General features: G+C 45.7%; 1 protein-coding gene across 5 annotated transcripts in view; it reads left to right on the top strand.

The window, feature by feature from the left end:
- CACHD1 (cache domain containing 1) overlaps positions 1-16,494 on the top strand; it is a 90,784-nt gene that overhangs the window by 24,251 nt on the left and 50,039 nt on the right. For all 5 annotated transcript variants that reach the window (XM_032117513.1, XM_032117510.1, XM_032117511.1 and 2 more), the window contains exons 2-3: positions 5,139-5,201; positions 12,418-12,566. In XM_032117513.1, coding sequence (XP_031973404.1) covers positions 5,139-5,201; positions 12,418-12,566 — 212 coding nt within the window. The remainder of the gene's footprint in view (positions 1-5,138; positions 5,202-12,417; positions 12,567-16,494) is intronic.

Raw genomic sequence — 16,494 nt, forward strand, 5'->3', positions numbered from 1 at the left:
CCTGGGAAGCCTCTATTTAATGTTCCTTGGTTTTAGAAAATGGTAACAAAACAGAACACGAGATGGCTTCAGACGCTGCAAAAATAAACGCCAGGCAGAAGCCACAGGTTTCCCTGAAAACAACCTCACTGGTGAGTTCCACCAGAAAAGGGATTTGATGGATATTTGTTTGCTCACCACTTTTTTAAAACATTAACCTTTCAAGTAGGAACCAGACCCTGGTTAGTGGCTGCTTGAAGTTTAAAAAGTATCACAGCCCTGCTGAGCTAAATCTGTCTATATTTACACGCCTACATTTTATTGTTCTATGTAACTTTTTAAATATTAGTGATTTTTGTCATTGATTCCTTACCCAAATATGACAGGTAACAGCAATCCATGCCCTAAACCTGCTGAAAGATGTTTTTTTTTTTTCTCTTTTAAATGGCTTGTAGTATACATGGTGAAGCAGCTTCAATATATTTACAGCTTAGTGGCTATTTTACTAATCTTGTGTTTGTTTTCCCTCATTCTCTTTGTCTCAAAAAATGTTATTTTTGTTGTCAGATGGATTCATGTCTTGTCTGGCAAATAAAGTGATGTGCAAATGGCTGAGTGCTCTGCAGAGCAGTTGGTGCTCATGTTTGGTTGGGGACCTTGGAGATTTGGGGGTGGTGGCTCTTTCTGCTTGTTTTGATGCTGTGCTGGCAGTCAGACTGGGCTTTTGGAAGTGTTTTTCTCCCTGCAGCACATTTTAATCTCGAGGAACTGAGGGAACAAGCCAGTTAATATTTTACATTTTATGCTGTGCTTGGCTTAGAGTCTTCTCCCAGTTTTAAAACCGAGTTGCCTTCAGTTTGAAATGAATAAAAGTCTCTTAAGCCTTTTTTTTGGGGGGACACAGCAAAGCTAAACTCAAGCTTATCTCTGGGTTGGTGGGAAACCTGACTCCATCCTACCCCGAGGTGTGGTTTGGATGCTGGGCCCATCCATCACTGTCAGACCCCACCTGTGCCAGGCCCAAATCTTCCCTGTCCCAGCCCCCTGCTCCTGGATCCTCTCATTGCTTCCTGATTTACCTCTCTTATCAAATATTTGTCCTGTGAGTCAGAGCTAAAAGCCAGGCAGTTGGAAGTCATTAAAGGATATATGGAGATACCTTGGAAGAATTTCCTAGGAAGTTGCAAGTGCTTTGACCCAGCCAGGTACTTAAAGAGCTTAGGGAAGCAAGAGTCTGATGCTTTGGAAATGTGTGTTTGGAAAACAAGCCAAGCTTCCTCAGGGCTCCATCCAGGGCATCCCCTGCAGGCTCACAGGGACACATCTCCCAGCTTTCCTGAGGAGCTGTCGTGGATCACCAGGAATCCTGCAGTGCTCCCTGCAGATACCACGATTTTCTCTGCCTAGGCTGGTGTTTGTGTAGCCAAACAGGAGGGCTGGGGAGGAGCAGGAGCAGGAATGCTGTGCCCGGAATTCGGGTGTTGCTGGAGGTCCCAGGAATGGCTCAGGGCTTTGTGCTCAGCCCCTGGCAGCAGCACTGAGGCTAAACCTGAGCAGAGAGCTGCAGGTACAGCCAAGCAAGTGCTTTGCTCTTCAAAGTTTGAATAATTCCAAAAGAATCTTTAGAAAGATTATTATAACCTTTAAAATGTTAGAATTAGAGAATCATCAGGCTCGGAAGAGACCTTTAAGGTCGTCAAGGCCAGCTGTGGTACCACTACTGGTACCATGAAACCCCATCTCCCAGATCCAGAACACCTCCAGGGATGGGGACTCCATCACCTCCCTGAGCAACCAAAACCAGTGTTCTGGTATCTGATCTTAATCTCCTGTCTCATCTTAAGGCCATTTCCACTTGTCCTCTCGCTGCTGTGGAAGTGTCAGGATAAATCAAACTCTCCAACACTGTTTGTTTAGTGTTGGAAAGTAGGGATTTCTTCAATCACAGTGCTGGGACAGTTCCACCTGGATGTGAAAATAAAAGGGTTTTTTCCCAGTTAATTACTGCATACAAAGGCAAATGAAGGAAAATAAGATAGTGTTTGAGGGTTTGGGGCGGTGTGGGATGTGATGGTGGGGATGGAGATATTCTGTGTCTGGTGGAGGAGCAGCTCAAGGGAAAAGGCTGGATGCTGAGCCAGAGGAAAGGCTGGATGCTGAGCTGGGGAAGGGCTGGATGCTGAGCCAGAGGAAAGGCTGGATGCTGAGGTGGGGAAGGGCTGGATGCTGAGCTGGGGAAGGGCTGGATGCTGAGCTGGGGAAGGGCTGGATGCTGAGGTGGGGAAGGGCTGGATGCTGAGCCAGAGGAAAGGCTGGATGCTGAGGTGGGGAAGGGCTGGATGCTGAGGTGGGGAAGGGCTGGATGCTGAGGTGGGGAAGGGCTGGATGCTGAGGTGGGGAAAGGCTGGATGCTGAGCCAGAGGAAAGGCTGGATGCTGAGGTGGGGAAAGGCTGGATGCTGAGCCAGAGGAAAGGCTGGATGCTGAGCCAGAGGAAAGGCTGGATGCTGAGGTGGGGAAAGGCTGGATGCTGAGGTGGGGAAGGGCTGGATGCTGAGCCAGAGGAAAGGCTGGATGCTGAGCCAGAGGAAAGGCTGGATGCTGATCCAGAGGAAAGGCTGGATGCTGAGGTGGGGAAGGGCTGGATGCTGATCCAGAGGAAAGGCTGGATGCTGAGCTGGGGAAGGGCTGGATGCTGAGCCAGAGGAAAGGCTGGATGCTGAGGTGGGGAAGGGCTGGATGCTGAGCCAGCACAGCCTTCCCACATTGGGAGAGCGAGTGGTGATGGGTTACGGCAAATAATCCCGGGCAAGCATCTCATTAAACACGTGTGTGATTGTTCTGTGCAGGGAGCTGAGCCTGCTGCCATCTGCTCCACAGATCCAATTAAACCAGAGGGGTGGGAAGAATAAAGTACAGATGCTAATGGGCTGTGTACACTGCAGGGCAAGTTCTCCTAAATATTGAGACTGTTTTTCTGGGGTTGTGTGTGGGGTTGACTTTGTCTCTGCGCCGTGAAGCTCCCTCAGCTTCATTTGAGGTTGCCACTTAGCTCTGATTTGCTGCTTTAAGTTAGGTCACTTTTTAAGTTAGTGAAAATAGCTTAAGGATGTTTTTGCCCTGGGGTGGAATTGTGCACAGGAATTCTTGAGTAGGGGGAGCAGATATCCCGAGTAGGGACCAGACCCAGGCAGGGGCTGAGCAGTTCACATGTAGCCTCGGGGTTGGATTCTCCATCCTTACTCGATTTTTACTGTTGGTTTACTCATTATCTGTGCTTAGTTTGACCGAGAAACTCCTGCTCCCCTCTCTCTGCCATGGCAGTGCTTTTAATTAAAACAACAGAATATACCAGAGCATTTTAAAAAAAAATCAGTTAATTCAAAATCAAGTAAAAATAGGTTAAAAACCAAGCCAAATAAATTCGTGCTAGCACTGTGACTGTTACATAACCATAGATGATGTTCTCTGGCATTATTTTGCAAGTTCATAAACAGGCTACGTGTGAAAAGGGTGGAAAGAGGGTCAGCTTTGTGTTAGGGACAGAAAGCTCCATTTTCAGGAGCTGACAGTCTATTTCCTCCTCGTTCCTTTTGATGTCTGCACACTAAATGCTGCGTGGACAGAAAAATTCAATTCGTTTAAAACATTTTGCATCAAAATGACATGCTTTAATGTATTTTCTTCTGATGTTTAAATTATCTTTTCATCTCATGAGGGAGGGAAAAAAATAAGCCAACATGTTTGGAGTTAAAGTACCCAAGCAGAACTTTAAACAAAGGTCTGGATGAAGAGGAAGTCTCGATGTACAGGCAGCCTTTAAGGGTAGATGCCTTTTTTTCCCCTCCCCTGCCCCCCCCTTCTTGGCTGTCTGAGCCTTGTAAACCGAGGAGATTTATTGCTGCCCTTCCAAATGCTTCTTCAGAATGAAGAGTTCACATTTTTGAAATTCTTCAAGTCCTCAGGAGGGAGAGGGATAAGGGGAAGTGATGATGGTGAGCACACCAAAGGATTTTCCAGGCTGGTTTTGCCAGTCATAGCTGCCTTGTAGCTGTGCTGGGAGGGAATCAGCTGAACCTGCACCAAAGAAACTCTTGGAGCTGTGGGCTGCAGAGGATTTGGATGAAATTTAGACTTTTTAGTAATTGCAATCGTTATTGCTAATAATACAATCCAAGGTCTTTAGGAATCGCTGTCCTTTGCCAGATGCAGTGTCATGTGTGCTACTCAACCCTGATAGATGTGGGATCCATTCCTTCAGTGAAATCGCAGCTCCCCTGGAGAAATGTCTGAACAGCCTGAATAACCTCCATTTATTACCATTACAGCTATTGACACCACTTGTTGTGGTATCAATTAAGATTAAGAAAGCAAAGGAATATTTTAGGGATATTGGACATTTTCCAGTGGGGAAGGCCCCACTGTTCCCAAGGGGAAAGCTGCCCTTGGAAATGAGAAATCTGGGAAGAGAAACTTAGGTGATCAGGCAAACTTTTTAGGGATGCTGTTGGTGTAACCCCAAATCCTTCCCATCTTCTTTTTCAGTCTGGAAGCAGAATATTAACGAGGTGCTGAGTGGTTTTTCCTCTGTGTGTGTAACAGGGATGGCAGTGTGGCTGTCACCTGTCCCCCTGGGAACTGGTGGGAAGCTTTCCCAGGGGAGGACACAGCTCTCACTCCTATCTTCTGACACTTTTTTTTGTTGTTGTTTTTTTTGGCATTAATGAGGTTGATCTGGATGTGTTCAAACTTGGGTCTCACTTGTCTGTTTTCCACATACTACATTTGTTTAAATTTTGCTCCCAGCCTGTTGTGTTTTAGTTGGAAACAAGTACTTTTAAAAGTAGTTATGTTGGGTTAAATGTTTAGCAAGAGAAGGGTGATAGTTTGCACGTGGAACTATTTTTAGCACCTTCTGGCAGTTTGGTAAATAAACAGATGTTTGGAAAAAAGCCCTGTTGTGCCTTTACTTCCCAAAGTCAGCCTCTCCATGCAGATCCTCACATGGAGACATGATTCCCCTTGGGAAGCCTGGCACTGGGAGACTCCCCAGGTCCTTCTCTGACCCCATTTCCTCACCCATCCACTTTTTGGAGCTGCTTTCATGGGACACTTATGACGAAAAAGCCTCTCACACATCCTTTCTGGTTTTTCTTGCAGAGGATATTCAACTCCTTCGTGTACACAGAGAAAATATCGAATGGAGAAAGTGAAGTTCAACAGGTGAGTCCAAAACCCCTTCCCACCTCCACTGGCAGAGTGAGCTCAGGGAATTCAGTTCTGTCTGGATTTGTGGCCCCTTTCCTAACCTGTCCCTGTTCCCTGGCAGCAGAGCCCGACCCCTCCGGCTGCCCCCTCCTGTCAGGGACTTGTGCAGAGCCACAAGGTCCCCCCTGAGCCTCCTTTGCTCCAGCCTGAGCCCCTTTCCAGCTCCCTCAGCCTCCCCTGGGGCTCCAGCCCCTTCCCAGCTCCCTCAGCCTCTCCCGGGGCTCCAGCCCCTTCCCAGCTCCCTCAGCCTCTCCCGGGGCTCCAGCCCCTTCCCAGCTCCCTCAGCCTCTCCTGGGGCTCCAGCCCCTTCCCAGCTCCCTCAGGAATCCTCCTGGGGCTCCAGCCCCTTCCCAGCTCCCTCAGCCTCTCCCGCGGCTCCAGCCCCTTCCCAGCTCCCTCAGCCTCTCCCGCGGCTCCAGCCCCTTCCCAGCTCCCTCAGCCTCTCCTGGGGCTCCAGCCCCTTCCCAGCTCCGTTGCTCTCCAGAGGCTTTCCCTTCCCTGTAGGCATGCCCAGGTGGGTGCTTGCAAGCAAAGGGACCATTAGAGTGTATAATTGTCACCTGACTTTGAAAATTTCAATCCCAAACCATCCTGACATCCCTCAGGACGGGTTCTCTGGCTCTGTGTCGTGTAGGGCAGCATTTCCAGGAGTATTCCTGGGTGGTCTGTGCACCACAGAAGGGCCATGTGGGCTGGATCAGACAGATCAGATGGCTTTTAAAAGGCAAAAGTGTTTTTGGGAAACCAAGAAACTGGATTAAAACTTCAAAGAAGTCCTGACTATGGATTCTCCGCTGAGGAAAAGACAGTCCTTGTTTCCCAGAGCAGATGTCTGTGTTCATCCCAAGTGGATATAAAGAGCTGTCCAAACACTGGAGGTGGGGTGATGGATTTGGAGCTGTCAGGGGAGAAAACGGGGCTCTGCTAAAGTGTAATTACTGTGGTTAAAAGCTCTACAGTGAAGTGGATGGAAGAACAGTTGAGCACTTCTGTTTCATTAATAACCAGATCTTTTAGCCTTCATGAATCCCCAGCAATAGAACCTGAATTTTGTAAGAGTAGTACATTCAGTGGGATCATCTTGAGCAAAGGCAAACAGATGTAAGCAAATTAAATCCCCTGCCAGAGAAATCTCATTCCTGCTTTGGTCATTCATTAACATTTTCTTAGCAACTGATATCCAAAGGCAATTAATGAGGGTTTTATGTCAGCTGGGATTTTTTTCTGGCAGAGCACTGAATTGCTGTGGGGGTCGTGGGGTTTTTTGTACCAAACCATGTAAATAATGGCTCTCAGTTTATTGAAAAAGTGGAAAAATTCCAGCTGTTGGCCTTCAGGCCTAACTGTTCAATACCTTTGGCTTTCTCTGTGCCACACAAGGAGCAGTTTTACCTCTCAGCATCGAACTGGTTGCACTTGTAAGGTCTGCAGTTATAGAATTACTGTTGTACCTGACAGATAAAACCTGTTCTACTTTGAATCATTTATTAAAAATTGGCTGGCAATGGCCAAAAATAACTTGGATTCCTTCCCTGTGAGTTATTTCAATATCAGAGAACTCCCGTAGGATATGAGAATGCAGTGGCGTGAGTTAGTGATGTAAATAAAGTGGGAGAGGAGGAGTTTTATGAGAGGAAAATCTGCATTAGCTGATTTCAAGGAAGTCAGTGTGTGTTCAGTATCCTGCCAGACATCTGCTTTCTGTGATGTGGAGAGAAGGGATCTGGGCTCCACAGAGGAAGGAGAGAGGGTGAAATGCTCTTGAGCAGGAGGAGATTTACCAGCTTTGAGGAGAGAAGTCTTGAAAAGCTCAGACCATGCTGCTGTTGGGTTGGATTTTTTGTTTGGTTGGTTTTGGACTGGGCAAAGAGGTCTTCGGAGAGGAAATAGATCTGAAATATGCTGAAAAAATGACATTTGGCTGTCGAGCACAACACGTTCCCTGGCTGCGAAAAGTGGTGTGTTCACACACGTTGATGAATTGTGAGCCTCACAATAAAAGGCAATTATTGTGTGTTTAATGTACTTCCAGAATGATTCAGGAATTGTGGCCCTTTCTCTGGGTTTTGTTGTGCACCCTGTTTAACATCTTTCTTGGAATAAATCTTGCGAGGCTTTGCCAAAGGTACTGGCCAGTAGAAAACCTCAAATGAGCGCTGGTTTCCTTGACGAAATGCACATTGGAAAGTGGTTTCCTGCATCCTGACTGCAATAATAGAATGTATTTTCAGTGTCACCCAGAGAAGAAGGAATGGGAACTTTCCACAAGGGAGAACGGACTTAAGTTGAAGGAGGGGAGGTTTAGATGGGACATTAGGGAGAAATCCTTCCCTGTGAGGGTGGGGAGGCCCTGGCAGAGGTTGCCCAGAGCAGCTGTGGCTGCCCCTGGATCCCTGGCAGTGCCCAAGGCCAGGCTGGAGCAGCCTGGGACAGTGGAAGGTGTCCCTGCCCATGGCAGGGGTGGCACTGGAGGAGCTTTAAGGTCCCTCCCAACCCAAAGCATTCCAGGAGTCCACAAATGGTTAGAATCCATTAAATGGGAGATGTGGGATGGAGCTGGAGGTGATTCTATGATCCTTCCTTGAGCCATGTCCCTGCTCATCTCTGTGCTCTTCAGGGTTGATGCAGGACCACGTGGTTTCTTTGAGCAACGTAGATGAAAAATAAATAACATTAAAAGTTTTCTAGAGTAGGACTCTGTGGATGCACAGCTGTGGTACAGCAGCAGGATGAATGCCTGGTGGATGTTGGAGAGAGGTAGTTTTTTCCAGATTTTTCTGGTTTACAGAGGGAATTTAAACCTCAAAATTATAACTCAGCTCTTCCATATGTAAGCAATCCTTTCCAAGGAGCTTGACAGTGTTAAATCCCTGGCTGTGAGTCCGTCCTGGCATCCCTGCCTGTCAACCCCACTGATGCATATTTTATATACAGGCTTGGAAACATAAAAAAATACCTTGGCTTTCAAGCTACAGCCAGAAATAAAACCTAACCTTGGAGCTCTCTCTGCTTTCCCTCCGAGCTCCCTGCAAAGGGGAGACTTCAGAGCTGTGGAGCTTTGAGGGGGAAGAAGCTTTAAAAAAAAGCTCAAGGGAACGATGCAAATGAGGGAAATGTCTCTGGGAAAATTAGAGGAGCTCAGTGATGTTGTGATGAAAGGTTGTCAGTGGAGATGGTGACAATTGAAGTGAATTACCCAGGGGTGCTGCAGTAATAGAAACAGGTGTTACAGTCCAACCTGTCTGCAAACCCAAGGGCTTTGGCTGCATGTCAGCTGCCAGAGGAAATCCAGGGAAAACAGGGCTAATGGCTGCATTGTTCACAGAGAGCACTCACTGCTTATTGTTTTGTTTATTAAAATGAAGGGGAAAACACAGAAATCTGAAAAATGCCCAAGGAGGCTTCCCCCTGCTGTTGTTTTTGAGATGAGGTGAAGAGCACTTTGTGCATGGACCTGGGGATAATAATACTTTATGTCAGTCTCAAGGTATCCAGATTTATTTCAGTCTTCATTAAAATGGGTGAGTTGGAGCAGGAATGTCTGTCACACTTGGTACCCACTGCCCCTTTTCTGTGCCTGATTGGGGGCACAGTTTTCCATTTTGCCTTAAAAGTGCCTTAACAGTTATGTAAGGATGGTTTCATAGTTCAGTGTTCTGTCCTTTCATTATTTGTTATCTCTCATTCTTTCTCTACTTTGGAGGTTTTGCAACCAGTGTGGGTCTGGCATCCATCAGCATCCAGCAGCTCTCCAGCTCCAGGCAGGTTAAAAAAAGCAGGGTATGTGTTGGATAAAAACTTCAGGTTTTTATTTAGAAAGAGGAGAAGGTGATTTAAGCCTGCAGCTTTTACTGTGACAGGCTCCACAGCCGAGTGCATCACCCTGCAAAGGGAATAAAGTTTGAGGGGAATGATGTGAGTGTGCACAGGGCATGGGCACACCAGGCAGTGCTGAGGGCTTGGGAAGGAGGGATTATTCCTTGCTGTTGGTTTAATCACTGGGAGCTGGAATTCCTGCTCACTGCTGTGGATTTTTGTGCTCCGGTGAAGCCCAGCTATGGCAGAAAAAGTTTGTTTTGTTAGGCTTCATCTGGGTGATACTTCTCAATTTGATGAACTAGAACCATTTGTTTCTAGTACTTGATTGGTGTGTTACCCTCAGTTTCTTAACATTTATTCATTTGAAATGTTCAACGGAAAATTATTTTTGGATCATCTTGCCCTTGGTGACTTTGAGTTCCCTGGTTTTGAAGTGGTTTGGATTGTTGGGAGCATTGTCTTGCTATCAGAGGGCAATATTTTTAGAGTTCTTTAGATTAGACAAAGTCAGTTCTTCCAACTGTGGGCAGGGAATGGTGTCTGGAGCTCTGGGAGGCTTCATATCCCTCGTTGCTGACATGCACTTGACTCCCTGCCCCGACTGAAGCGCTGGATCCCGTTCCATAAAAATAACGGAATGACTTTGAGCCATTCCGAGGTTTTTCCATGGGAGACGCAGTTTGGGAACAAAGCATTTGCTTTTTGTCAGCTTCTGAAGTACAGGATCTTCTGAAAAACAGATTTGTCAGATCTTTAGACTCGGCACAGCAGGGTGAAATTCAAAGGCTGTGGGGCGCTTTTATTGTTCAACCTAGAAGGTGAAAACTCATCAACACCGAGCCCTCGGCTTGTACAGCATTCATTTATCAGAGAGCAGCCCCGATTCCAAACCAGAGAGAGGCCTTTTGTTCTGGGGCCTGTGAGAGTTTTGTGACTGCTAATGATGCTCAGCAAACTTCAGCTCTCTCCCCTCTTCCTGATTTCGGGTAGGGAAACCAAGAGAGAAATCTCACGCTCAGGTATCTGGTTTACCTTGGAATTTCATTTGCCCAAACTGAGCAGAGAACTTTGTACCCACCAAACCTGACTGCTTTGATTTAGGAAATTTGGTTTGTGTTTGTTTGAGCCCCTCCAGAAGAATTCTGGATTCTCACAGAAGAATTCACTTCTAAAGAACACATTTGAGGGGAACAGCCAGACAAAAAGAAAGTTTACTGGGAAACAGAAAAGGATCTCCCCAACAGCTTATTATCGTAACAACTGGGAGCAATTTAATAGTGCTGCATGTCTAACATGGAGGAGCCCATTAGCAGTCCTCTGGTGCCTTGGCAATAAATCATTCCACAGAACTAATTAGGTATAATTCTGCAAGTCATTTGAGCGAGGTGCTATTAAAACCTGTGCTCCTTAGAGACCTGTCACGGAGCCGCAGCATTCCCTGGGAACAAGGGGGGCCGAGCAGTGCTGCTATCAGCGAGGCCTCGTTCCTCACATAGCCAAGGAAATCGTGACAAAATGGCCTGTTGGTAAGAGTTAGGAGAGACATTTGTTAGTCCAGGGGATCTGGAAAATCCAGGGGTGTTTCCCAGCACACAAAACCAGCAGCACTGTTAAATCATCCCTGTAGAGTTTGGGGTGTGCAGGGAGCAGGGGAGAGGAGTGCTGTGGATTAAGGAGCTGATTTAGCTCTGGAGAAGTTTGCAGAAATGCAAACCAGTATTTCTGAGTATTCAACACCTCAGTCTATTGCTTAGAGACGATTCTTTCGTTTGGGATGTGTCTGGCTGACGATTAAATATATAATTGGTTGGTGTGAAAGGGATGCAGAATGTGCAGAGCAAAAAAAAAAGCCTGATCCATTTTGTTAATTCCTTCCTTTGATGAAAGATGAGGAGTGAAAGCCTGAGTAAATGCTCCTTGTAAAACCTGATGCCTCCTGGTAACTGTGTTTACTGTGGTTACTGTTACTCCAAGAGCAGCCACAGATTGTCCCCTTCCCGTTTTCCCCAGCAGTCATTAGTCAGGCTCGTTGTGAAGTGCCTAATGAAGGACACAAGCGAGCTCTTCTGTGGCAGCACAGTCACTCCAGCAGCCTGGGATGTGTCCCAGCAGGCTCAGCCCTGGCCAGCACCAGCACCCTTCCCAGTGCCGGGACTCTGCCTGGCATGGAGAGAGGGCAGAGGTGCCACAGGCACCACCAGCTTGGAAGTGCTTGCTGGCAAAAATTTGACTTCATTATTTTTACTTTTATTTTAATTTTTTTCAGAAGCATTTAAAAAGAAGGGCTGAAGTACCCAATTTGGTATTTCCAAAGCGAGGCGCTCTGATTTTTTTTTTTTTAATGGTCTGAGAATTGTGTGGGAGGGGCCACAATGTGTTTGTTTTCACTTTCTGAAAGGAGAGAAATTGCCTCTTACAAGGAATAGTGTAACCTCTAAACCTTGTCCTGGTTTAAAAGGACTGCCTTCCTTAGAGGGGCCTCTGGCAATAAAAGGCTTCAGGAGGAATTTCACCGGTGTGAGACTTCTGTCATTATTTTCTTCTTGCTATATTACAACATCAATTAGGGATTTTTCAGTTTGTAGCTGAAGCTGTTGTAGGCTGTGAGTAGGCACAGTGAGCTTTAGATCGATGAGGAAAGTCACTCAGGCAGTGCTCAGCCTGTGGAGCCTCCCAGGAAAGCAGCAGGCAACACAGCGGAAAAGCAAAGTCTGGGATGGCTTATTTTGCCCAAATCTACGTGAAAGAAGTGCTGAGATATTTCTGCACAGATCCACCTGACTGAGGAGGCTGCTGAGGAACAGAGAAATATTCATGGCAGTATTTGGGGTTCTTTGGGGTTCCTTGGATGCTGAGGTTGCTCCCATCAGCAGGAGATTTGCTGCTGGCTCTTTGCTGCTGGAGCAGTAGAAGTTGTGTAGGTGAAAGCTTCTCTAACACCCTTATTTGGGCTTTCCTGAAGTGTCCATGTACAGAATCTCATTAAATTGACTTGTGGCCTGCTTTAGCCTCCATCCATGTCAGGCCTTGGAGCACCTCAGTGTCACATCCAGCTGTCAGTTCCTAATGAAAGGGAAGCTTGATATGATGGAAGTCACACTTTTCACACATGCAAAACTCTGTTGAAGCACCCATTGCTAGATGAGAAATGAATTTTATCTTCTTGTATGGTCTCCTTCCCGTGGCCAATATTGATTACTTGACTTTACAGTGCTTAAACCACCAAAATAAAAGTACAGTGAGCAAACTGGACAACTATTATCTTCAGCATACTCAGCTTTTACTTGGTTCTTAAGGAATGGGGTAATACAGAGAAACTGGCTTAATTTTAAGCTTTCTTCTCTTTTTTCAGTTGGCAAAAAAAATCCGTGAGAAATTCAACCGTTACTTGGACGTCGTGAATCGGAACAAGCAGGTAGTGGAAGCCTCATACACTGCTCACCTCACCTCACCCCTGACTGCCATCCAGGACTGCTGTACTATCCCACCATCCATGATGGAGTGAGTATGAAATTCTGGAATTCCTCGTGCTGTCATTTATTTAATCTGTGAAGAAAATGAGGGTTTCTTTGTGTTTGCTGCTGCTTTGGATAAAAACGGAGAAGGCAGATCTCCGAAGGTGCCTCTTATCTTGTCCTCATCTTCTTTTCCATTTCTCCCACACCAGTGCTTAATGATGGGCTTTAAACAAGAACTGGGAATCAGCTGGAAGCAATAAAAGGAAGAAAGTTTGTTCATAGTGTTCCATCCTGAAAGAGTCTGTCTAGCTCCAAGACACTGTTTTTGCACTGAGACACTGCTTGCCCTGAATAACTCTCCTCAGGCTGGTCATGAGACCTTTTTCTCTCCTTTGAAGTAACCAGAATCACGAGTTGGTCAGTCCATCACATGCTAAAAGCACTGTGTTCCAGTTTAATCAGGTTGACATGCTGCTGTTTGATAGCAGAGGTTTAATGAAATCGAGTCCATTGCTTGGAAACTGGATTTGTTCATGTTCAGTTTGGTTTGGTTTTAAATACAGGGGTTTTGAGTAGGCTAAATCTGGGCAGTTGGTTGTCTTTAATAATTTCTATTATGCTTCATATTTGCAGAAACTTTTTTGGGTTTCCTAACTGTAGAGATGTATGATAGAAACTCTGATTTTTCCAATGAAAGAGGAGTAATTTTCTTGAAACGCTGAACATATTAAACATTTACTTCCATGTGGGCTTGAAAAGAACAAGAGTAACCTTCTGTTTATGCAAAGCTTGATTACAGACTGATTTTCACTGTTTATGTCAGTCTGATTTAAAAACATTTGAGAGGGAGGAATGCAGTTTGGGTCATTGGGTGACTCCAAGGGCACAGGTTTGGCGGTCTCTGTGCAGTTCCTGCTGGACAAGGTGCCTATGGAAAATGCTGGCACATCCAGGCTGGTGGCAGTGTGGACAAAAGGGTCAGGAATTCTTTGGGGATGAAAACCTGTCTGCCCTCTGATCATGCAGGAATCACCAGGCAGCAGGAACACCTTCCAAGCAAGGGTTGAGGGGAAGGAGAAAAGAGATTTATCCACCTCCTTGTCAGTGTGGCCTAATTTTTCATTATAAAAAGAAGTCTGCTTTTAGTCTGGAAACATTAGTGAATTCCCTTTCACTTTGTCCTCCGAAATGATGTAGCTTGGAAGTCCTTTAGAAATTTCTTCAGCTGTGGTGGACTTGCATAAGAATCATTCCCAGTAAGTGGTTTAAAACACAAACGGCTGGCAAAGCAGGTGAATTTGCTGTTTGCACAGCTCCTCATTCAGGCTCTACAATCTGATTCTCGTTATTTAGTTGCTTGGATCAATAATTAAATGGTTCCCAGACCAGTCTATCAGCTGCAGGATGTTCTGGACAGCACCTTGGTTGAGGCTTATCTGACCACTGGACCCAGTGCTGTCTGTAGGAAATCATCTGCAAGTCAAAAAAAAGAATGTAAAAATGTATTTTCTGTTTGAAACTTCCAAGTTTTAGCTCCATGCTTTGTTAACTGCCTGATTTGTCTAAATGCCTCTGCCATCATTTCAGTTTTTCTCCCCTTTCTGCCTCTCCCATCTGCTGCTCTTCCTTTCATTTTCCTTCCCTGTGGCATTGCCTTTCTGGGAGATTTCCCATTTGGGTTAAAATATCGGGAAAGAAGCTGATTCACCTGGATATTGTGACCATATTTTGAATTCTTCCATGTTTAATTCATGGACTAACTCCAGCTGCAGTTGGGCCTGCACTTGTAGGAAGTGAAATTGGATGTGCTGCTGCTGCTAACAGCTTATCCTGGGTGTTTAAAGTGTTTAATGTTGGCGTTAAAGCAACAGTAATGATAATATTTTGGTTAAAACGTTTATGAACTGCTGCTGCAGAAGAGGTCACGTGAAAAAAGAGCCAGATTTGTCTGTGAAAATTGCTTTTTCCACGAGATCCTTTGCCTTAGACTGTGCCTTGGCCATGTCTGTGTCCCCGGGGCTGTGGTTTTTGTTCCGGAGGGTTGTGAAATGTTTGTGTTACAACTCCTGAACTCTGTGTGTTCTTTTTCTGGCTGTTTCCTCATGTAGCCTCTTTATTTGAGCAAACATTTAGGGCAAGAACAGTGTCAGGAGTGCATTATCCTCAGGGTGTATTTTTAAGGTAGATTTGAAGGTTTTTCCCACGGTGTTTAAGGCTGTTTGTCACATGGTGTTCAACCTCTTATTGTCCAGCTTATTGACATTGTGTTGGGAATGCTGCAAGTTTGGATTGCTTTGGGGAAAATTAACTTGGATGTACTATTCTGCAGTGAAAGGATTTTTATTTTGAGTTTCTTTTAATGGCTTGCTGACTTCAATTTGTATTCGTTGTTACCATTAACAAAATTATCCCTGAGTTTGCTTTTATTTATCCTGAAAATCCGAGCATTGGTTTGTCATGTTGCTTGGGATAAACTGTTGGATTTCCACACCTGATGACTGTAAATAAATGATAGAAAATAGGACCTAACAAAGCACAAACTGGGTTAGAAAATGAACCTGGCATTTAAATTGCTCATTTAGTGAGTAGTGGGATATGACAGGGAAAGCAATATTTATTTTATTGTTATTCCATGGTGTTGGCTCTTGCGGTGAAGAGCCCAAATGAATGAGTTTCCATGTGATTCCAGTCTGGATTAAAATTCCCAGCCTGGCTGTGCTTTTGGTTGCTGTTTTGTACCCAACACATTCTGGTTTCACTGGTGTAAGAGCAGCAGTTGTGTGTTTGTGCCCCCTCCAAGGCAGGGTTGTGCAATGGAACCACCTTGGTTTGGGAAGTGGTGAAAATAAATAAATTGGAATATGCAAACCCAGCTGGATGAGGCAGCACTGTTGGTGGCTACTGAGTGGTTTTGGCAAGGGACTCTTCCTAGGCCTTAATTCAACAAACATTTCCTGATAAAATTACACTCAGCTGCTTTACCAAAGGCTCTAAATGTGTGCTTGGACTCAAGGAAAAAATCCCACACCTAAATACATGTGCAGGGACTGCTGAGGAGCGGTGAGCAGGGCAGGGACTCGTGTTCCCCTTTAGTTTTTGCTGATCCTTCTTCCAGTTATCTCTGTTGGCATTTTCAGCTCTACCTCATCAGGGTTTGGGAATGGCACAGGAGGAGAGCAGGGCAGGCAGGGAGCGGAGCTTTCCGAGCTCCCACATGGTTGGTGTGGAAATTGCTCCCTGCGCAGCCATCCAGGCTGCGTTTGTGTCCCTGGGCTCAGAGCCTGGGGACCAGCTCCTTTTCCCAAGCACCAGAGGCTGCTCCAAAGCAGGCAGAGTTCATATGGATAAAGTGCTGCGGGCTCTTAGCGAGCTGATGGGAGATAAGGAAATGGATGTCAGGTGACATGCCTCTTCTAATCCTGGAAGAAATCCCTGCTGGAAAAATGAGCCTTTGTGTTTCCTCACCAACAAAGGCTGCGGAAGAAGCCATGAGAAATGGATTTCATGCTGTCTCCAGACATCCCCTATCGTGATTGAATTGGGTGGTTATTTACCAGACAGTGTTTGAATTAAAGTGTCTTTCTCCTGAAGAGGATAAATACGTTTGTGTCCTGGTTTTCCTGCCTGGAAGCCCTCGGCAAGTATTGAGGAAATCTTGGGTCTGGAATGGGCAGATGGGGCAGCAAGAGGGGAGGGAAAGAATAAACAGAACTTATTTATCAAACATTCTGAGTAGCTGCAATGGAAGCTTATGGAATATGTGTCAGCTGTGAGAAATGTCTAAACAGGGATTTAAGAAATGAGTTTTGGGATGCAGCTTTGGAAGCATTAGGGGGTTCTACCTTTGCAGGTCTGCATGGTGTGACTTGTGAGTGACGACTGGAATAACTTTCCTCATAGAGATGGTGCTGGCCTGGATGGCACCAGGCAGATAAAGAAGGGGTTTATATTGAATATTTGCCGATGAAAGG

This window comes from Corvus moneduloides, chromosome 9 (assembly GCF_009650955.1).
Source record: "Corvus moneduloides isolate bCorMon1 chromosome 9, bCorMon1.pri, whole genome shotgun sequence".
Lineage (NCBI taxonomy): Eukaryota > Metazoa > Chordata > Aves > Passeriformes > Corvidae > Corvus > Corvus moneduloides.